This window comes from Tamandua tetradactyla, chromosome 8 (genome assembly GCF_023851605.1).
Source record: "Tamandua tetradactyla isolate mTamTet1 chromosome 8, mTamTet1.pri, whole genome shotgun sequence".
NCBI classification, from domain to species: Eukaryota; Metazoa; Chordata; class Mammalia; order Pilosa; family Myrmecophagidae; genus Tamandua; species Tamandua tetradactyla.
In genome coordinates, this window is record NC_135334.1 from 71,670,797 (window position 1) to 71,694,058 (window position 23,262).

The following is a 23,262-nucleotide window of genomic DNA, read 5'->3' on the forward strand; positions in this document are numbered from 1 at the left end:
TCCTTATCAGGTTACCAGGGTAACAGAGCTAGAGAATTTAACAGAAGGTCAAATTCTCATATAGTAAGGAAAAATATTTTTTAGCTCTTTACCTGCACTGACTTTCCAGATTCTACGTGTGTATCAGTCTGTTTTTCTTACTTTCCAAGTGTTCTGACCTGGATTGTGTGTTTATTTTTATTTTTATATTTTTAGTTTTTATTGTAATAACATAGCATGACATTTCCCATTTTAACCACTTTAAGCATACAATTCAGTGATAACTACATTCACAATGTTGTATTACTATCACCATCATCCATCAGCAAAATTTTCCATCACTCCAAACAGAAACTCTATACCCATTAAGCATTAATGATCATAATTAAGTATTTTTTTAAGGATCATAATTAAGCATTCATTTGTGTCTGGCTTATTTCAAACTCAACAGTGTCTTCAAGGTTACATATGTGATATATCAAAACTTTACTCCTTTTTAAGGGTGAATACTATTCCATTGCATGTATATATCACATTTTGTTTATCCATTTCTCTGTGATGGACACTTGGATTTCAGCCACCATAGATCACAAAGTTGTGTACTTTACCTGCATTATATCTTAATTCTCACAACAACTCTATGAGATAGGTTCTGTTGTTATCCCCATTTTACAAATAGAAAACTAAGGAGTTAAGGAGAACCAGAATATGTCAAGAGAATCAAAAAATAAGGCCAATGTAGCTAACTATGGTAGGATCCAAATCTTACATGCTGTTAATAACTTTGCTTTCTTTCGGTCTATTTTCTTTAGTTAGTTTTAAAGATAAAATTCTGGCTACTCTGTCAGCACTAAAAGGATTTAGGGAAGTTTTGTGCGCATCTGACTTCACATATTTCTACTGCTTGGAATTCTTTGTCTTAGTTTAGCCAAACTCTGATTGTCTTTCAAACTTAAAGGCAAAACCGCAAACCAGATCCGATTTTCTCCTGTTAAAAAATGAGAAGCTCCTATTTGTCACTGTAATTGTTACTTAGTTTCTTGTCTCTCACAGATTTTTAGATCCTTGGAGGTAGGGACTAATACACACATGACAAAGAATAGATGAAGGGATGGATAGATGGATATATTAGATTACATTCTCTATACACAGGAAACTGCACTAATCCAGATTTTTTTCTAATATTTTTATTGAGAAATATCCATCCACATGCAGTCCAACCATTTTACACAAATATTGGCCCACAATATCATCACATAGTTGTGCATTCCTCACCATGAACATTTTTAGAACATTTGTATCACTCCAGAAAAAGAAAGAAAAAAGAACTTATACATCCCCTACCTCTTATCCCTCCCTCTCAAGACCCACAATATTTCAATTTACCCAGTTTTACCCTCTATCTCCCCCTATTATTTACCCATGCCCCCCTTTTTTTTTGTTTTTACTCATCTGTCCATACCCTGGACAAAAGGAGTATCAGACACAAGGCTTCCACAACCACACAGTTACATTGAAAAGCTGTATAGCTACACAGTCCCTCCTAGAATCAAGGCCACTGAAACAAAGTTCAGCAGCTTCAGCAACCTCCCTTCAGCCACTCCAACACACCACAAACTAAAAGGGACATTTATATAATGCACAGAAACAACCTTCAGAATAACCTCCCATCTCAACTCAAAATCTCTCAGCCATTGAGACTCTACTTTGTCCCATTTCTCTCTTCCCCCATTTGATCAGGAAGGCACTTCCACTCTCAAGATGCTAATATCAGGTCCTACTCATTTCCTGGAGCTAGACTCCATGTTGCCAGGGAGATCCATGCCCCTGGGAGTGTGTTCAAGATTTTGTAATCCATTCTTATTTAGGCACTTCAGACTGATATAAGAAAAAGCTCATTACAGGAAATTTGAGGCCCAGGATTTAAATTCAAAAGAGGCATATCTCATAGAATTGTTAAAAGGAATAAATGAAATAATAGCTTTAAAAGTGCTTTGTGGGCAGGCAATGGTGGCTCAGGCAGAATTCTCACCTGCCATGTCAGAGATCCAGGTTCAATTCTCAGGACCTGCCCATGCCAAAACAAGAAAAAGTGCTTTATATCCTGCCCAAAAGGGGGAAAAGAAATGTAACAAATAAGGTATCAGTGAGAGAGAGTTCAAATAGAGGTAAGAGGCTTCTCTGAAGGTCATTCTTACCCAAGCTTCAGTTAGATATTGCTACCTATCATAGCTTGCCAAGCCACAACTAAAACCATTCCTGCCAGTCCTAAAAAAACCTGCAGTGATATATAAGATTCTACAAAGGTTCCATGCACTATGTTCCATGTAACTTTCCAGAACCTACAACCTCCAGATGGGTCTCTGGACCAGATAAATTCTATAATACAGAGCGGCCAGCCTCTTCAGAACACCAACTAGTTCCATCCCCCTATCCCATATTATTGACAGCCCCTTCTAATATGAAAAAGTTAGGCTGGGCATAGCCCAAATACCCATAAAAAGCTGAAGGAAGATCAAAAATGATGATGGAATTAAACAGAGAAGGTAAGGTTTAACAAACAAGTATGGTTGCCGAATCATTATATTGATATTTCCTTTAGTCTCCAGGATCTTAGAGCATCTAAGAATAAAAACCTAAAATTGTGGAATCGTAACCCATACAAAACTCTGAAATCTGTTCTACAATTAATTGTTTTGCTGTGCTTAGAAATTTATTGCTTTTCTGTGTATATTGTTATTTTTTACAAAAAAAAGTAAATTGTGATAATAAAACAGCTATATGATGATATTGTGAACCATTGATTGCACATTTTGTACTATTACGTGGTATGTGAGTATATAATATATTTCAATAAAAATAATTGAATTTGTTAAAAGTGCTTTGTAAATTGTGAAGTACTACTGCATGAATATCTGTTACTGTTGTGATTGCCTCAGCAAGAGTAAGATTTGCATTCCTTAAAGTTTTACTCTTAAGGTGATTTTTTTCATGCCTTCTGGTCTCAAGATTATGGCCACAGGGATATTAAAGTCACCAAGAATAATTTGGAGGTTGCCAAGGACTTGTTTGAAAGTGTTTTCAAGTCTGACCGAGAACTCTGACATTTAGAAATAAATAAAAAGATAAGTATTTAAAATCATGTTTTCTTTTCAGGAAAAAGAATAAAAGGTTTTCTCTTACTGCCTTCTGTTGAGGAGTATCAGAGTTATCACATGCTTAAGCATCTCCACAGAAGTGGAGAGAAGAGCCTTTGAACTGGACTCCCACCCCCTTTCATTATCTAACTTATCTCCTCAAGGGAAGAGACTTTCAAATAGCCATTTATCTGTATAGTGGCTTTTTCTTTTGATTTTCCTTTTGGAAATTTTCTACTACTTTTTCTTTGTTTTCATTGAAACCAGTCCAATGGATATTTAACTTAGTTAATAGTATTGTGAAACCAGATTGTAGAATTTATTAATAGTGCTGTAAACTATGTAACAACAAAAGGAGCCAAAATTTTGAGCAAGGTAGATCTAGAAATCTTTAAAATTGTTTTTCTTATGTGGAGTATCAGCTAAATGGGAGTGATGGGATCAGGGGTTCCTGGGGAAGATTATAATATGAAATATATGAAAATTGTGAAACTCTTAGAACAAAATGCAGTGTAAGTCTTCATGACTTTGGATTTGGCAACAGTTTTCTTAGATAGGACACCAGTGAAAGAAAAAAAATAGATATATTGGACTTCATCAAAATGTAAAACTTTGTACATCAAAGCATACTATTCAAAAAGTGAAAAGACAACCCACAGAATGAGGAAAATTATTTGAAATTCATAGATCTTATAGGGGTTATATATTGAGAATATATAAAGTCTTATGACACAATAGTAAAAAAGAATTCCCAATTAGAAAATGGGCAAGTGTTTTAAATAGGCATTTCTCCAAAGATATATAAATGACCAATAAGCATTTATTGAAAACATGTTCAACATCATCAGTCATTTGCAAAATGCAAATAAAACCAACAGAAAGATAATACTTTACACCCTCAAGGATGGCTGTAGTAAAAACAGAGAATAACAAGTTTTGGTAAGGATGTGGGTTAATTGGAGCCCTCGTAGATTACTGATGGGATGTAAAATGAAACAGCCACTGTGGAAAACTGTATGATTCAGCAGTTCCCCTACTAGATATTATTTCATTACGCAAGTAAAGTGGAAACATCTGCTACCCAAAAACTTGTGCACAGATGTTCATAGCAGCATTATACATAATAGCCAAAAATGGAAACAATCCAAATGTTTATGTCTATCAGCTGATAATGGATAAACAAAATGTGGTATATCTGTACAATAGAATATTATTTAACCGTAAAAAGAAAGATTTGGGGTGGGGGCGTGACATCATCAACATAGTGAGGTAAGACATGCTGAATTAAAGAAAAGAAAGACACCAAAATCACTTAGTTAGACCCGTATCCTTCAGTCTGGACCCTTCCCTCTCACTCAGTCCCTTATTGCTTAAGAGTCACACACAAGCAGCACAGCCTTGGTCCCTCCTGCTGCAGCCAAAGTCAATAAAGCCACTTAGAGCAGCAAGTTAGAACTCCGTGCATATCCAGGCACAGGGACCCAAGTCCACAAAGACCCAGGATGGAATACAAGCAGCTGAGGAGTGCCACACAAAAGAGACATGAGTGTTGGCAAGAGGTACACATACTGAATTGAATCTTGGTGTGCTGGACTACCTACGTGCAGGATGCACCTTTCTGGATTGATCATATCTGGCTCCCTGGGGCAGGATACCATAATGGAGAATAAACTAGAGCCAAAAAGCTTCATGGAAAAAACGGTCAGGAGGTTGTTGGACACTGAACTGCTATAAGATGGGACGTGTCCCAGAACTGAAAAGGGGGTACTGAGTGAGGTACCATACAAAAATGAAGTGTTGTTAACTTGCGTCTTACTATATATAAAATAATAAATGATGTGTTGTATTATTCTGAATTGCTTTTCTTTTCCAAAGAAATCACTCTGAAGCCCTTCAGATCTGCAACCACGCTCTGTATTCCAGATCCCATCTTTAATAGTGAGCACCATCACTCTCTCCTGTTGCCAACTGAAGTTCCAGTGCAAAGACTCCTACTCAGTGCCTTCTCTGCCCAGGGGCTTGTGCTTGGAGCTGGAATCCAGTTTGAAATCTGGTGCAGGTATAATACTGAGAACCCAATCCTATGCCTAGAAAGGAGGGAGGGCACAATCATAGGTTATCCTATCCTTAACCAGTATGGGTTGAATTATCATAAGGATGCTAAGTAGCCCCTTCTGCCCTGTTTTGTCTTATTGGGATTTTATAGCAACTCTTCCCCAGATTTACTGAAATTTGTTAAATTTTTAGGCTTTTGGAAACAGCTGTATCACATACTTAACACCACTACTCACATTTTAAAGTGAAGTCCTATCAGCTTTACCTCCTACTATCTTTTCAATGTATCAGTCTCCTTTTTTTGCTTCTCTTGCTGCCTTATTTCATTCCAGCTCTTATGGTGTCATGCCCAAATTATTGCTAAGGCTCCGAACTGATCTCCCCACTTCTAGACTCATTTCTTGGCATGTGTATTTCCCATTGGCAGAAGAGTGGCCTTTCTAAAGTTTAATTCTATCCATGTCCCAGACTTTGGCAGAGATTTCAGGAAAGACAATGCCATAAATACAGATGTTCAGCTTTTCCTTTTTTCAATGGCATGAATACAGATGTTCAACTTTTCCTTTTTTTTGTTTCCACCTCAAAGAAACTAAGTAAAATGACCAAGAAGGGTATAAATATAAATGGAGGGCAAACACTATCGGGAACAAGACTGAAATAGTGCCATCAACATGCTAGAAATTTCTCCTAAATACAATCTGGAAACAGATTTAATGAAATCACCTAGATTTGATTTACAACTTTCTGATTTAAGAATAGAGTGTGTTGTGTGTTTTTTGTTTTGTATATTGTGTGGTGGGGGTCACATTTCATTCTTTGTCCACGTGAATATCCCATCATCCCAGCACTGTTTGTTGAATTGTGTGTATGTGTGTGCCTGGGCTGGGAATTGAACCCAGGTCTCCCACATGGCATGCAAGAATTCTACCACTGAACTACCCATGCATCCCCTGAATGGAGTATTTTGACATGAGAAGGCTAGAATAGATAATGACAGATCCTCATTACACATCCAAATGAGGAGAGTAGGCTGGAAGACCAGGAAAATGGAAAAGATTGGAATTTCACTTAGAACCAGTTTGGTGCTGTGGGATAAGAACTTTCAGGAAGGATACTCCCAGAGGTTCAGACTAGATGCATACACCCCAGCAATAAGCCCCTGAGATGGGTTTTGTCTTGAACACAGCATATGATTTGTGGTGTTCCTTCTCTACATGGTGGGCGGTAAATCCAGCCAGACACAACCACATCTGAATACCGATGGTACAGATCAGGCTCCAAAAATAACTACATACTGATAGCTGACCCCTGGATCAGACTGAATCATTTATCCACTTAATTCTTCCAAGTGACAGCTTGTGTTTTGGTGGTTTACAGATACTATTATCCTGAAGTGAGAGACCAGATGGTCGCCAAAGGAACCTTGCCATTATCAAGGATCTGTACTGTAGTAACCATGCAGCACCATGAGGATATGGGAATACAGACCTTTAATCTCCCTTTAACACCCAGTCTCGAGAGGAGGAAAGAACTGAGGAACCAGTCATCAGGTAACTGAAGATTAGTTTATGTTTTCAATTTCAAATTCAGTGTATATATATATCCATTTTCTCTCTAAATTAGCAATTTAAAGAGAAACACACCCCCCCCTTTTGGGGGTTGTGCCAGTTTGAAACTATTATGTACCCCAAAAAAGCCATGTTTTAATCCTAATCCAGTCTTGAGGGGGGCATCCATGTTTTTTAAGCCTGATTCAGATTATCTCCACAGAAATGTGCATGCCCAACTGTGGGTGTGCCCTTTTGATTAGATGGAGATGTGACTCCACCCATTCCAGGTGGGTCTTGATTAGTTTACTACAGTCCTTTAGAAGAGGAAACATTTTGGAGAAACCTCAGATGCAGATGCTTGGAGAACAGATGCTTCAGAGCTTATAGGGACACAAATGTTTGGAGACTCTTAGAGTGCCACCAGAGAGAGCAGATGCCTAGATACAGGCAGAGTCCAGCAGATGATGCCATGTGTCTTCCCCTGAGATACTAAGCAAAGCAGAACCCAGAGTTGTGTCCCAGAGGAGTTAAATGAAGGCCACAGACACTTAAAGAGGAAACCATTGGCATCAGAACCTGGAAGCAATGGAACCAGGAACAGGGACCAGCAGATGTCAACCACAGGCCTTCACAGCTAACACAGCTCTTCCAGAAGGCATCACCTTATCTTGAGTGTAAGTAACCTCCTGTTGGTGCCTTAATTTGGAAATTTTCACAGACTTAGAATTGTAACTTGTAACATAATAAGTTCCCTTTATAAAAGCTGCTCAATTTGTAGTATATTGCATTCCAGCAGCTTTAACAAACTAATACAGGGTACTTACCCTTATGAGGATCTGTTGAAAAGTTGACACTCTTAAAAAAATCGAGTGTTAGTGCATACACTGCAAATTTTGCATACAATTTTAGAAAATTTATAGTTCTATGAACCTCTACTCTATATAAATGTTGCTTAACTCCTTTCACCTTTAACTTCAGCGAGCATTTAATAAGCCCTCATGGTTTAAATAGAAAGTATCATTCCAAGGAAACATGAACAGATGTGTGATTGGTAGAACATAGCGTGTTCTGTGCATTTCCTTTCAGGGAATCCTGAAAGGAAACAGGCTATGATGTAAAGTCAGAAGCATTATTCACAATATATAAGATTGTAGAAAGTTTCCATACACTAGAATAACTTTCCAGAAATATACAATCTCCAGATGGTTCCCTGGACCAGATAAGTCCTGAAACCTAGAGGGGTCAGCCTTTCCAGAACATCAGCTAGTTCCATCTCCCTACCCCTTATTAATGACAGCCCTTCCAATGTGAAAAAGATAGACTGGGTATAGCCCAAATACCCCTAAAGAGTGGGAGAAAGATCAAAGGTGATGGTGGAGGTATATAGAGAAAGTATGGTTTAAAAAAAGAGAATGATTGCTGAATCATTATATTGATCTTTCTTTTAGTCTCCAATATCTTAAAGCAGCTAGGAGCAAAAACCTAATATTGTGTAATTATAATCCCTACCAAACTCTAAAATCTGTTCTATAACTAATTGTTGTGCTGTGCTTTGAAATTTATTGCTTTTTAGTATATATGTTATTTTTCGCAAGAAAAGAAAAAAGGTGATGATAAAAAATCAGAAAGCATTATTCAGAGTTTTGAGTAGTATTATATTACTAATGCTTCCTGCAGGATGACCTACCCTCCAAATACATTATCAGATAACTGTGATTAGCCTCCCTTAATCGGGATACTGTGCGTCTTCCTGAAGAGTATCTGCCACAACAACAGGTTTTAATTTTGAATAATTAAGATGGTGTTTTTATTTCTGACTTTCACTCATCACCTCGTTTTCTTGTTTCTTAAAGCTTTTCTTGAAATGTGATGGTAAGGTGGTAGGATTTTTATAAAATAATGACATTTTAAAGAGGCAATAGGAGGGTGGTAGGCATATTTGAAGTGTGAGAAAATAAAAGAGGCCATTCTCAAGAAAGCCCAGCTCAAATCTAGAAATACAACTGGTATTAGGTTTTGCCTCTAGTAGTTGCTAGAGCTAGCTCGTAATTGTTTTTCTGAGTCATAGTTTCTTAGTTGTAAAGTGGGAATAGTAGTTTCCATTGTGTCTTTATTAACCTTAAGTACATTAGTTTGTTTAAAGCTGCCAGAATGCAATATACCAGAAATGGAATGGCTTTTATAAAGAGAATTTGATGAATTACAAGTTTATAGTTCTAAGGCCAAGAAAATATCCAAGTTAAGGCACCAACAAGAGGTTACCTTCACTCAAGAAAGGCTGATGCCAACATATCAGTTCCAAGATGGCGGCTTAGTGAGATGTGAAATTTAGTTCATTACCCAGAGCAGCTAGTAAATAGCCAAGAAATAGTACAGAACAACTGCTGGGGCCACATCAGTGACTGGGCACACAGTGTATACCAGTCTGGACAAGCTGGACCAGCTGTAATCCCACCCAGGACCATGAGTCCCCCTAAGCTGCAGAGGCCAGCGCCCCTCCCCCACAGACTGGTTCCCAGAGGGGAAAGGAAAGAGACTTTACTAACAGAAAGGGGCTGAGCTCAACCAAGCTCCAGCTGTGGAATTAATTAGCAAATTCTGACTACTAAAAATAGACCCCCAGCTCAGCTAAACCTGGAATAAAAACTAAAGTTACTAGTTTTTGCCCCAGTTCAAAGAGGCAGGGCTGATGGGGGAAAAAAAACCTGAAGCTTTTTGGATCTGGCAGCACAAAATACTGGAAAAGGTCTGGACCTTAAAAAAAATAGAGGGGGCACATAGGACCTGGAGATACATAGAGCAGCATACCACTTAAGCTCTTGATTAACAAACCTGAGGAATTGGGGGAATTGTCCTGCTCAGGAAAGGATTTATTTATTTATTTATTTATTTATTTATTTTATTTTTTTGCTGTGTTTCTACTGCCTAACTGCTGTTTAGATACAACTACAAGGCTTCTCAGGCTCCACCTGCCCCAGGCAAGGGCAGAATTAAGCTTGTCTGAGAGACAAAGAGGCTGGTCAGGTGAAAGACAATTCCCTGAGTCTGGGCGTTGCCCAGGAGAGGGGTGGGCCCAGCTCAGGTGGAATCCCTCCCTCAAGGGATTCAGACCCCAGAGACTGGAAAACTGAAGGGATTAAACCCAGCCTACAACCTCTGTCTCAGCCCCTCCGCCAGCAGAAAAACTGTGCTCAAGTTAAAGGTACCCTATCGCTATATGCTGGTGGGACACACAGGCAGACAAGCGCCACATACTGGGCAGGATAGGAAAAATACCAAGTCTAGAGGCTTCATAGGAAAATCTGTCAACCTACTGGGTCTCACCCAGGTTTAAATCCTGCTGCCTGCCCATGCCAAGAAAAAAAAAAGACATAGACTGGCAGAATGGATTAAAAAACAGGACCCATCTATATGCTGTCTATAGGAGACACATTTTAGACCCTAGGACAAACATAGATTGAAAGTGAAAGGTTGGGAAAAGATACTTCATGCAAACAACAATCAGAAAACAGCAGGAGTAGCTATACTAATATCCAGCAAATTAGACTTCAAATGTAAAACAATTTAAAGAGACAAAGAAGGACACTATGTATTTATAAAAGGAACAATTCAATAAGAAGACATAACAATCATAAATATTTATGCACTGAGCCAGAGTGCTCCAAAATACATGAGGCAAACATGGAAAAGAGAAATAGGTACATCTACCATAATAGTTGGAGATTTCAATTTCCCACTCTCATCAGTGGACAGAACATCTAGACAGAGGATCAATAAAGAAACAGAATTTGAATAATACGATAAATGAACTAGACTTAACAGACATTTATAGAACATTACACTCCACAACAGCAGGATGTACCTTTTTCTCAAGTGCTTATGGACCATTCTCAAGGATAGACCATTTACTGGGTTATAAAGCAAGTCTCAGTAAATTTAAAAAGATTGAAATTATACAAAACACTTTCTTGAATCATAAAGGAATGAAGTTGGAAATCAATTACAGGCAGAGGGCCAGAAAATTCACAAATATATGGAGGCTCAACAACACTCTCTTAAACAACCACTGGGTCAAGGAAGAAATTACAAGAGAAATCAGTAAATACCTCAAGGTAAATGAAAATGAAAACACAACATATCAAAATTTATGGGATGCAGCAAAGGCAGTGCTATGAGGGAAATTTATTGTCCTAAATTTATTGCCCTTAGTGCCCTGTTCTAGTTTGCTAGCTGCCAAAATGCAATATACCAGAAACGGAATGACTTTCAAAAGGGGGAATTTAATGAGTTGCTAGTTTACAGTTCTAAGGCCGAGAAAATGTCCCAATTAAAACAAGCCTATAGAAATGTCCAATCCAAGGCATCCATCCATGGAAAGATACCTTGGTTCAAGAAGGCCAATGTAGTTCAGGGTTTCTCTCTCAAGTGAGAAGGCACATGGTGAACACAGTCAGGGCTTCTCTCTCGGCTGGAAGGGCACAGGGCAAACACAGCATCATCTGCTAGCTTTCTCTCCTGGCTTCCTGTTTCATGAAGCTCCCTGGGAGGTGTTTTCCTTCTTCTTCTCCAAAGTTCACTGGCTGGTGGACTCTCTGCTTCGTGGTGCTGCAGCGTTCTCTGCTCTCTCCAAATCTCCCATTCTCCAAAATGTTTCCTCTTTTATAGGACTTCAGTAAACCAACACCACCTTCAGTGGGTGGAGACACACCTCCATGAAATTCATCTAATCAAAAGTTACCACCCACAATTGGGTGGGTCACATCTTCATGGAAACAATCAAACTGCTCCCATCCAGCAAATTGAATAGGAATTAAACGCCATGGCTTTTCTGGGGTCCACCACAGATTCAGATCAGCACATGCCCTAAATATCAAAAAAGAAGAAAGAGCAAAAATCGAGGGATTAACTGTCACTTGGAAGACTAGAGAAAGAACAGCAAACTAACCCCAAAGCAATCTAAATGAAAGAAATAATGAAGATTAGAGCAGAAATAAATGAAATTGAGAACATGAAAACAATCAAGAACAAAATCAGAAGTTTGTTCTATGAGAAAATCAATAAAATTGATGGATCCTTAGCAAAGTTGACAAAAAGACGAAAGAGGATACAAAGAAAATCAGAAATGGAAGAGGAGACATAACCACTGACCCCACAGAAATAAAGGATGTAATAAGGGGATACTATGAACAACTTTACACTAATAAATTTGACAACAGAAATGAAATGGACAACTTCCTAGAAAGGCATGAACAACCAACATTGACTCGAGAAGAAATAGATGACCTCAGCAAACCAATCTCAAGTAAAGAAATTGAATTAGTCATTAAGAAGCTCCCAAAAAAGAAAAGTCCAGGACCAGATGACTTCACATATGAATTCTCCCAAACATTCAAGAAAGAATTGGTACCAATCCTGCTCAAATTCTTCAAAGAAATTGAAGAGGAGGAAAGACTATCTAACTCATTCTTTGAAGCCAACATCACCCTCATACCCAAGCCAGGCAAAGATACTACAAGAAGAGAAAATTATAGACCAATCTCTCTAATAAATATAGATGCAAAAATCCTCAACAAAATTCTAGCAAATCGAATCCAGCAACACATTAGAAGAATTATGCACCATGACCAAGTAGGATTCATCCCAGGTATGCAAGGATGGTTCAACATAAGAAAATCAATTAATGTAATATACCATATCAATAAATCAAAGCAGGAAAACCACATGATCATCTCGATTGATGCAGAAAAGACATTTGACAAAATTCAACATCCTTTCCTGTTGCAAACACTTCAAAGGATAGAAATACAAGGGAATTTCCTCAACATGATAAAGGGAGTATATGAAAAACCCACAGCGAACATCATCCTCAGTGGGGAAAAACTGAAAGCTTTCCCCCTAAGATCAGGAACAAGACAAGGATGCCCACTGTCACCATTGCTATTCAACATTGTGTTGGAAGTTGTAGCCAGAGCAGTTAGACAAGAAAAAGAAATACAAGGCATCAGAATTGGAAAGGAAGAAGTAAAATTCTCACTGTTTGCAGATGATATGATACTATATGTCAAAACCCCCAAAAAAAAAAATCCACAGCATAACTACTAGAGCTAATAGATGAGTATAGCAAAGTGGCATTTTACAAGATCAATGCTCAAAAATCTGTAGTGTTTCTGTGCACTAGTAATGAGCAATATGAGGGGGAGATCAAGAAAAAAATTCCATTTACAATTGCAACCAAAAGAAAATATTTAGGAATAAATTTAACTGAGGATACAAAAGACCTATAGAAAGAAAACTACAAGAAATTGCTAAAGGAAATGACAGAAGACCTAAATAAATGGAAGGGCATACCATGTTCATGGATTGGAAAACTAAATATAGTTAAGATATCAAGTCCACCTAAATTGATTTATAGATTCAATGCAATACCAATTAAAATTCAAAAAATTTGCAGAAATAGAAAAACCAATAAATTTATCTGGAAGGGCAGGGTGTCCCAAATAGCCAAAAGTATCCTGAGAATGAACAGTGAAGTCAGAGGTCTCACACTACCTGACTTTAAGGCATATTACGAAGCTTCAGTGGTCAAAGCAGCATGGTACTGGCATAAAGATAGTTATACTGACCAATGGAGTCTAATAAAGTGTTCAGATATAGACCTCATCTGTGGACAATTGATTTTTGATCAGGCAGTCAAGCTGGCTCACCTGGGACAGAACAGTCTCTTCAATAAATGGTGCTTGGAGAACTGGATATCCATATGCAAAAGAATTAAAAGAGGATCCATATCTCACACCCTATGCAAAAATTGACTCAAAATGGATCAAAGTCCTAAACGTTAGATCTAAGACCATAAAACGTATACTGTACAACTGCTGTGGAAGGCTGTTTGGATTAGAGAGGCTAGATGGAAGTCCCTGAAGCTGTGGAGCTGTGTTCCAGTAGCCATGTTTCTTGAAGATGTTTGCATGGTGGTATAGCTTTTGCAGTGTGGTTGTGTGATTGTAGGGACCTTGTGTCTGGTGCTCCTTTTGTCTACGGTATGGACAGATGAATGAAGGATATGGTTTGAAGATGAATAAATAATAGGGGGAACAGATGTTGGAATGGATTGAGTGGATTGAAATGCTAGTGATCAATGAAAGGGAGTGGTAAGAGGTATAGAAAAAAAATCGGGGGAACAAAGGTTGGAATATACTGGTGGATGGAAATACTGGTCGTCAGTGGGGGTAGGCGGGAGGAGTATGATATGTATGAATTTTTTTCTTTTTTCTTTTTGTTTCTCTTTCTGGGTAATACCGATGTTCTGGGAAATGATCATGGTGATGAATGTACAACCATATGGTGATATTGTGAGCCGTTGATTGTACACCAAGTATGTAATATTCATATATTAAGAATGTGTGTGTTTGTATATTGTTTTGTTTTGTCAATAAAAATGTATTTAGAAAAAGGAAGAAAGATGCCATCCGGAACACCTCTGTCAGCTGGGAAGGCACATGGCTGACTTCTGCTGGTACCTTACTTCTGGGCTCCATTGCTTTCAGCCTCTGTTCCTGTAGGGGTTCCTCACTTTGCTTCTCTAGGGCTGAATTTCACCTCTTGGCTTCCCTTGGCTGTCTCCAGGTTCTGGCTTCCTTCGCATCTCATGGGAAGACACATGGCAACATACGCTGTGTTTAGGCATCTGCCTTCTCTGTCAGCACTCCAAGCATCTCCAAATATCCGTGTCTCTGTGAGCTCTGAAGCAGCTGTTCTCCAGAGCATCTGCATCTGAGGTTTCTTCAAAATATTTCCCCTTTTAAAGAACTCTAGTAAACTAATCAAGACCTACCTTGAATGGGTGGGATTACATCTCCATCTAATCAAAGGGTTCGTCCACAATCAGTCAACACACATCTCCCTGCAGATAATCTAATCAAACAGTGCTGTCCTACATGACTGAATCAGGATTAAAAGAAAAGGCTGCCCCCACAAGATTGGATCAGGATTAAAACATAGCTTCTCAGGGGTACATAATAGTTTCAAACTGGCACAGGCCTCTTATCATTCGTTAGGATTGTAATGATTATCCTTCTTCTTCCTTCCTGACCAGGACTTACTGTTTGGTAGAACAGATTCTTCTAACCAATCTTTCCATCCTTTTTCATTTTGTTTTCGTTCTTCAGGTTTCCTGGATGTGGGCCTAAGGTACAGGCGTACTCTAAGGACAGCAGAGGGAGTTCTTGCTGCTGGAGCTGTCTCCATTTCAATCCTGATTATCAGAGCCTGTGGTCTGCAAGCAGCAGTCAAGTGAGCTCACCTTAGAAAAGCAATTTGCAGACCTCAGTCCACATGACGTATGGTGTTCAGACACATAAAGCTTTCTTATGTACTATTTCCAGTTCACTAACCACAACTCCACTCTTCATTTTCTCTTAAAAAAACATTTTAAATTTAAGTGAGTAAATCACTTGCAAACTTTGCTCTTTTTTTTTTTTTAACATTTGGTAGCATTTTAATCACCTCCTTAAAATATTTGATATTTTTCAGCAATTTCTCAGGAAGAAAAAACCAACTTATAAAACCCATGAAGCACAAAGTAGATTCATAGTGTATCTATCTATAAATAGTGTAAAGACAGAATTGAAAGAAGACAAATAAAGCATATTTTTCCTTACTTCATTGAACTACCCTTCGTTATAACAAATGGTCACTAATTTTTGAATTGACAGTTCTCTGTAGTTGGTATTGATGGTGTTTCTCTTGCCACCTGCAGCTTCCAGCTTGCTCTGTCTTCACAAGCAGGAAAATCATAGACCACTGCCCTGGAGTCATCCCTGGCTCGGTCTAATCAATAAGGACTTATTTCCTGTCCATTTGCTGAGGTCACAGGAGTGAATCTCATTAATTATTTCTGCTGCTGCAACCTCAATTCTGCTGCTTCTGGCATGACTAGTGAAAACTGCTTCACCTTTTTTTTTTTTTTCTCATTTTATTTGTAGGAGTTCCAAAAATAAGGCAGTTTTCATTTAGCAATGTGATTAAAGGAAGAAATATATATATATATTTGACAGTCTTTAATCACATTGCATATTTTATCATGAAAGCTCTCTGGATCACCTCATTTTCTAGTTTTTTCAGCACACAAACAATAATGTCTTTTTAATTTGGCATCTCAAAAATCTGGTCACAGTAAACACAATGTTTTCTAAAGCAGATCTGGCCTCTGAGGGAGGAAAGCTCTCCAGGGTTTCCAGTACTTTGTTTCCATGATAACAACACAGATCAATAGCTGAAGTCATACTTTTGCCAAGTTTGATTGCTTCTCACAACTTTGCATAGTCTAATCTTCCTTTTTCTTGAGCCTCTCCAATCCGCTTAATCCGCAGGTCTCTTCCAAGAAGCTCCTGATGCAAGACTATGGAAGCTGAATTTAGAATAAATGCCACAGAGTCACTGTTCTTTTCTTTAATGAAAGGCTGGAGATCAGAATTTATCTTATGACTCATGGCCATTTGTTTTCCATACTGAAATGCCATATTCTGAACCTCAGTATCATACTTTGCTAATTCCATTGCAGCTTTGCTGATAAGGCATCATGGGAGAGGAAGTCTACTCCTTCCAAGTTAATATTCCAATATCATCTGTGATGTGATTTTCCTTTGTTAAAGTAAAATTTTCATGGTATACTCCTTGTACCAAATCTGTAAGAGCACTTGCTAAGAGTTCCACAGCCTGGATATTAAAGCTGTGATCTATTTTTTTTCAGTTGTAATTCAAGTAAAAAAAAAATTTTGTAAGCACAGCATTTGACTACTATATACAATAAGCCAGCCACTAATAGCCATTTTAAACATAAGCTCGCAAACTTTGCTCTTTTAACTGTTAGTAGTAACTTAGTTCCTTGACCTTCTCAAACAATCTTATCCTCTACTTTACTTAACCACTTACTTCCATGATCACACTGTACACCCTCAAACCATACCATAACCAATCATTGCAACTCCTGTCTAGTTTCATGTTCAAGTATTTCAGTCTCTTTTCATTCCTTAGCCAGTTATCCTATTAAAACTTAAGTGAGCTCTTGACAAATGAGTATAGACTGCTGAATCATTTTATTTATATTTCTTTGAGTCTCCAGTGTCTTAGAAGAACTAGAAGGAAAAATCTAAAAATGTGGAACTGTAACCCATACCAAACTCTGAAATCTGTTCTATAACCACTTGTTATAACGTACTTGGAAATTTACTGCTTTTTGTATACGTGTTATATTTCACAATTTAAAAATGTTAAAAAAAAAAAAAGTATATAGAAACTAATCTTTACAGTACCCGGTAGGTATTGTATTAATTTTTTTAGTCACTGTTGATGTTTTACTTGTCCATCTCAGTTTTTCCTAAGCATATTTATATTTCATAATATGCTATAGTATGGACACTATATAGTACTTAACCAATCTTCTATTAATGATCATTTAAGTTGTTTCTCATTTTTGATTAGAAACAAAATGGCAGGAAACATCCAAGTTGCATACATCTTTACTATTAGTTGTATTATTTTAGCAAAGAGAAAACCAAGACTTGGAAGAGGTTGAATAACTTGTCCTAGACCTGTATAATTCCAAATTACTATCCTCCACTGGTATATACTAAGTACCTGAGGTTATTATAGAAAGGAACCCCTAAATCTGCTTTGGAGATATCTGTGATTAATTTAAGAAGAGGTGAACTCTTAGCCCAAACACATTAATCCATTGGGGAATTTGGGTGAAAGAATTTGTCTCATATTGTACCCATATGCAAAAGACACTTGTCTTCTCTTTATGAATGTTAATTAAAGGAGTGGAGAGTCTATCTATACACTGTGAAACAATTATATGAGAAAGAAAAAAAGTAGTCCCTGATAACTGGTCTGATATTCAGCTCAGCTTTGGAGTATTTCTGTTGAATATAAACAATCTCACAGAATACTAGCATCGACAAGCCTACTCTGTGACCATGATGAAGTGAGACAAAAAACAAGACTACTCCATAATCTTGTCTCAATATAGATAGAAATAAGGTCACTATGCAAATCAGAAAAATGCCAAAAATCCTCCTATTCTAATTGAAGTAAGTGGCTGTTTTTTTTGTTTGTTTTGTTTTTTGTTTTTTACATGGGCAGGCACCGGAAATCGAACCCAGGTCCTTGGGCATGGCAGGCAAGCATTCTTACCTACTGAGCCACCGTGGCCCGCCCAGTGGCTGTTCTTTATCAATCACAGCTATAGTCTTACTCGAGGCCTCTCTGCATCTCCCTCTTTCTACATAACGTTTATTAAGAAACCAATCCAGAGCAAAGCTCCACTTCCTTGAACTCTCCCTAGTACCAGCTAATAGTAGTCCAATCCTAAAAGTCCTTTTTGACATCCCATGGTTCCTCATCATGTATATTCTCCATCATTGCAATGAGCAGTAAACCTAATTTGTTCAGCTACAGTTGGTTTCTGGTGGTCTTTTGCTGAGGGGCATTAACATTACAGTGGAGTGTCTTCAAAGTGTCACTTGGGTAGGCAGATGAATGTTGTTACCCACCCCCATGTACATACTTCTAAATTGCTAAGAAGGCGCATTTGTGTTTCTGCCAAAAGCCTAGTCAGGGGAAGCATATGGTTGTTTAGTCTTCTTGGTGGCCTTGTAGAGATATTTTCTAGGCAATCAAACTAATTTCTGATATTACCATGGCTCCTTCTAATTCCCATTCTTCTCCCCTACAGGGCTTTGGCTGAGCAGGAACCTGCTCTACAGTTCAGTGCCACAGTTGGGGTCAATGCCTCTGTCACCGCTCATCTCTCCTTCCTGCCCAGGGGAGAGCAGCGCCAGACCCGTTCTGTGGCCTGTTCTTTCTACCCTGAGTTCTCCCATCACATTGAGTTCCCATGTAACTTGGTAACTCAGCATTGCAGTGGAGAGGCGTGTTTCTTGGCAGAGCTGTTGGAGTTTGCAGAGGTCACTTTTGCTATCTATCATGAAGATATCAACTCAGGTTAGTACCAGATGACTCATTACAATCAGAATTTAAAAGGGCTCAGTTTTGAATGGTATACCCCTTTATTATGTGTTCAGCAAATAATTGGGTACATATTATAAGCCAGACAACTGTTCTGGTTGCTAGGGATGTGATGGTGAGCAAGAGACTGTCCCTGTCTTCATTAGACTCTAGTAAGGGAGACAGCGTGATGCGTAGTGTAACAAATTTAAGTGTATTAATTAGGGGTCAATAGGAAGAGCTTCCAGCCAAGTTTTAGGAGGTCAGGAAAGTCCTGACCTGGCTTCTAGTCCCGACTTTGCTGCCTTGTTTTAAAAACTTGACAGAAAAACTTTGGGATATATTATCAAAATACATTTGAAAACCTTCTCCCTGGACATTTTAAAGATCAGTCATTTTTTTAGAATTTGTTATGTGCCAGCTACATGATAGCTACAGGGGAAGAAAAAGAAGACATTATATCAGTCTTTAAGAAATTTACAGTGTGATAACTAGGAAGTTAAACTGTTGTACAATTACTGTAGAGAGGGAAGAAATTAGCATTTTGGTATTAATATAGGGCTATCTTTCTGTGCTAATTTTAATTCTGCTCAAACAGGGAAATTGATAAACTAAAAGATATTTCAAGGACTTACCCAACCAAGAATTCCTTATTGATTTCCAAACAGTTTTTATCATGAACATTGTATTTGATTTTTTCTAGACTATAGTCTATACCTGGGCTTTGAACACTGTTTATGTAGGTGAAATTATTACTTCTTGAATATAAAATACGTTTTATGAAAAATTTGGAAAACACAAATATATTGAATAACAACCTATCAAATGATAACCACTCTTAACACTGCTGTATTTCCTTATACTTGTATTAGATTATTTTTTGTTACAATTGAGCCTTCCTAAGTCAAATAATCTTTGAAAAAAATTGATATACTTCATTTAAAGGTGCTTTAGTTTCCTTTGACTGCTCAAGCAAATATGATGTAAAGGGTTGGCTTAAATAATGGGAATTTATTAACTTGTGGTATTAAGGCTAAGCGAAAGTCCAAATTAAAGTGTTGTCAAGGCAGTGGTTTCCTTCCAAAGACTGGTGTTCTGAGGCTGGCTGCCAGCAATCTGTGGTCCTTGGCCCTGCTGTTACAGGGCAGTGCACATGGCAGCCTCTCCAGGGCACTCTCTTCTCTTTTCCAGGTTCTGTTGAATTTCATTTTCTTGCTTCCCATGACTTTCTCTCTGTCTGTCTGAGTTTCATTCTGCTTATAAAGAACCCAAGTAACAGGATTAAGACTTATCCTGAGCCACACCTTACATAACCTCATTAAAAATTCCTACCTAGAATGGATTCATACTGACAGGAACAGATTAAGAACATGTTTCTCTGGGGTACATACAGCTCCAAACCACAATAGGGATATACTATAATTTGTAAGTTCAGTATTGTTGAACATTGAGGTTTTTTCTTTAATTTCCAAGACTAGATCATAAGAATAGCAATCTTTGTGAGAGCTTCCTTTCTTAGAAAGGGTTATGCAGGCTCACCTACCATTATTTAGTCAAATTACTTAATTCCTTCTGCTTTTATCTAGGCAACCCCTTCATCCATCCTCTACTAAATGTGACCTTATCATTGCTAGAATTTGAAATAAGAGGTTGATATGTCTCGTTAGAGACCCTAAGGTTTTTCCCTTAGTTGGACAAGTTCAAAAAGATATTTTATTACCAAAGATCCCCCCCCTTTTTTTTAATAAAACCAATCAACATACAATATGAACATTCTTTTTTTATCACATAGTTGTATATTCATCCTCATGATCATTTCTTAGAACATTTGCATCAATTCAGAAAAAGAAATAAAAAGAAAACAGAAAAAAATTCATACATCCATACCCCTTACCCCTCCCTTTAATTGATCAGTAGCATTTCAGTCTACTAAATTTATTTTGACATTTTTTCCTCCTATTATTTATTTATTTTTAATCCATATGTTTTACTCATCTACCCATAAGGTAGATAAAAGAAGCATCAGACATAAGGTTTTCACAATCATACATCACATTGTACAATCATCTTCAAGAAACATGGCTGTTGGAACACAGCTCTCCATTTTCAGGCAGTTCCCTCCAGCCTCTCTGTTATGCCTTAACTAATAAGGTGATATCTATTTAATATGTAAGAATAACCTCCAGGATAACCTCTCGACTCTGTTTGGAATCTCTCAGCCATTGACACTTGGTTTTGTCTTATTTCTCTCTTCTCCCTTTCGGTTGAGAAGGTTTTCTTAATCCCTAGGTGCTGAGTCCCAACTCATTCTAGGATTTCTGTCCCACATTGCCAGGAAGGTCCACATCCCTGGGAGTCATGTCCCACGTAGAGGGGGGAAGGGCAGTGAGTTTGGTTGTCCTGTTGGCTGAGAGAGAGAGGCCACATCTGAGCAACAAAAGAGGTTCTCTTGGGGGTGACTCTTAGGCCTCATTTTAAGTAGGCTTAGCCTATCCTTTGCGAGATTAAGTTCATATGAACAAACCCCAAGATTGGGGGCTCAGCCTATTGCTTTGATTGTCCCCACTGCTTGTGAGAATATCAAGAATTCTCCACTTGGGAAAGTTGAATTTTCCCCCTTTCTCACCATTCCCCCAAGGAGACTTTGCAAATACTTTTTTATTCACTGTTCAAATCCTTCTGGGATTTACAAAGATCCCTTTTAAGGCTTTCTTTTCTTTTTCTTTGGGGAGTAAAGGAGGAAGTTGGTGGTGAGCATAGAAGATAGAAAGAATTTGTTTCTGTTAACTTTCGCAGAGATCTTTACTTTGTGGCTTTCTTCCTCAATTCTATAACATAAACAACTCTCAGCACGCTAAAACCATGCATTATTTTTCCAGAGGGGTTTCCTAACTCACCTAACTTTACCACATTTGTTCCTTTCAGCATATTTTAGGTAGGGCAGGTGGTAGTTCCACCTTATGTAATAAAGAAACTGAAGCACTCAGAGGGAGAGTGACTTGCTGAAAGAGACACAGCAAGTTTTTAGCAAAGAATTTAGAAGGCATGCTTCTGATTCCTTTCTAGTGAATATTACATTGCTTTACATTACTCCTCTGACTTTTTTGTTTAACTGAATGGCTTTCCTTTCCTTATGGTCAGACTTCTAGTGACAACTTCGTCAAATTGACTCAGATTACTTTGTAATTCATGGTGAGTTATCTATTCCTACAAAAGAGATATCTAACTGATAAACAAGTACATGATGAACACTTAACAATTTTTCCCAAAAATGTTAGGTACCAGGCTTAGCAGGAATTGGGGGTGAGGTAGCAAAAATACCAGAAAAAGTTACTAATGGTTTTGAAGCTCAAAGAACTCAGTTAGTTGATAATTTCCATGGATCCTACCCTTGAGGTCTCTTACTTGCCTCACCCTGGTTCAGGATATCATCATATTTTGAGTATACTACTGTAATTTCCAAAGCGGGATCCTTTCAGGTATCTATCTTCTCAAATTATTCCTGCAAACTATCTCTAAATAATTTTTCCTAAAGTACAATTCTAATTATATCACACCCTTATTTAGAAATCTTCATTCCTCTCATTGCCTGCTAAATTCTCTTAACTTTTTAGTCTAGCATTCAGAACCCATTCTCTTCCCTAGTGGCTCCTAAATCTGGCTGTGCATCAGAATCACCTAAGGAGCTTTTAAAAATTCAAATACTTTGGCTCAAACCCAAAATAACTGAGTCAGAATATCCAAAGAGTCTGTATAGGTTATTCTAATGTAGCAAGCAGGCTAAACCACTGCTTTATAATCTAGCTTCAATATTACCCATGTTTCTTTATGTTCTGCTTCTCTCTCCTATTTTTGCTGTATGTTCTGGCCAACTGGGATAACTCTCTTTGCAGAAATCTACCACATACTTCCTCACCTTTTGAGCCTTTCTTCATGCTCTTGCCTCTGCCTGTAGTGGCCTCCCCAACGTGTCTCTCCCTCGTATACCAAACTGACCTGTCCACTTTATATGTGTTCTGAACAAAATGCAGTGCATAATCCTGTGTTAGATTTTTAATTGGAAGAAGGAGAATGGTCCTATGAATGACACAATATTAGGATAAGCATTACATTTTGAATATAATTATATTAGATAATAGTATTATATCAACATTGAATTTCCTAAATTTAATAATTCCACTGTTATAATGTGTATGAGGGGAAAAAATCTTGTTCCTAGGAGAAATATGCTGAAGTGTTTAGAAGTGAGGGGTGATAATTTCTATAACTTACTTCTTATGAATATAGCAAAGAGTAAGAAGAATATGTGTTGTGTGTGTATAGGGTAGAGGTGGGAGAGTTGGAAGAGAAGGAAGGAATAAAGCAAATGTGTCAAGATGTTAATAATAGGTAAATCCAGGTGTAAGACACAAAGGAGTTATTTGTAATAGTCTTACAACTTTTTTATGTCTGAAATTTTTCAAAATAATATCTTTAATTAAGGAAAATGATTTAGAGGGGATTCAAGTATTGACTGGGATGTAGGCAAAGGTGAC

General features: G+C 37.8%; 1 protein-coding gene across 7 annotated transcripts in view; it reads left to right on the forward strand.

Annotated features, from left to right (window-relative positions):
- The window catches only part of C2CD3 (C2 domain containing 3 centriole elongation regulator), a 235,253-nt gene that overhangs the window by 97,000 nt on the left and 114,991 nt on the right, over positions 1-23,262 (forward strand). For 6 of the 7 annotated variants that reach the window (XM_077113599.1, XM_077113596.1, XM_077113601.1 and 3 more), the window contains 4 exons: positions 4,992-5,175; positions 6,549-6,721; positions 14,887-15,010; positions 18,456-18,724. In XM_077113599.1, coding sequence (XP_076969714.1) covers positions 4,992-5,175; positions 6,549-6,721; positions 14,887-15,010; positions 18,456-18,724 — 750 coding nt within the window. The remainder of the gene's footprint in view (positions 1-4,991; positions 5,176-6,548; positions 6,722-14,886; positions 15,011-18,455; positions 18,725-23,262) is intronic. The other variant, XM_077113600.1, reaches the window with a different exon arrangement.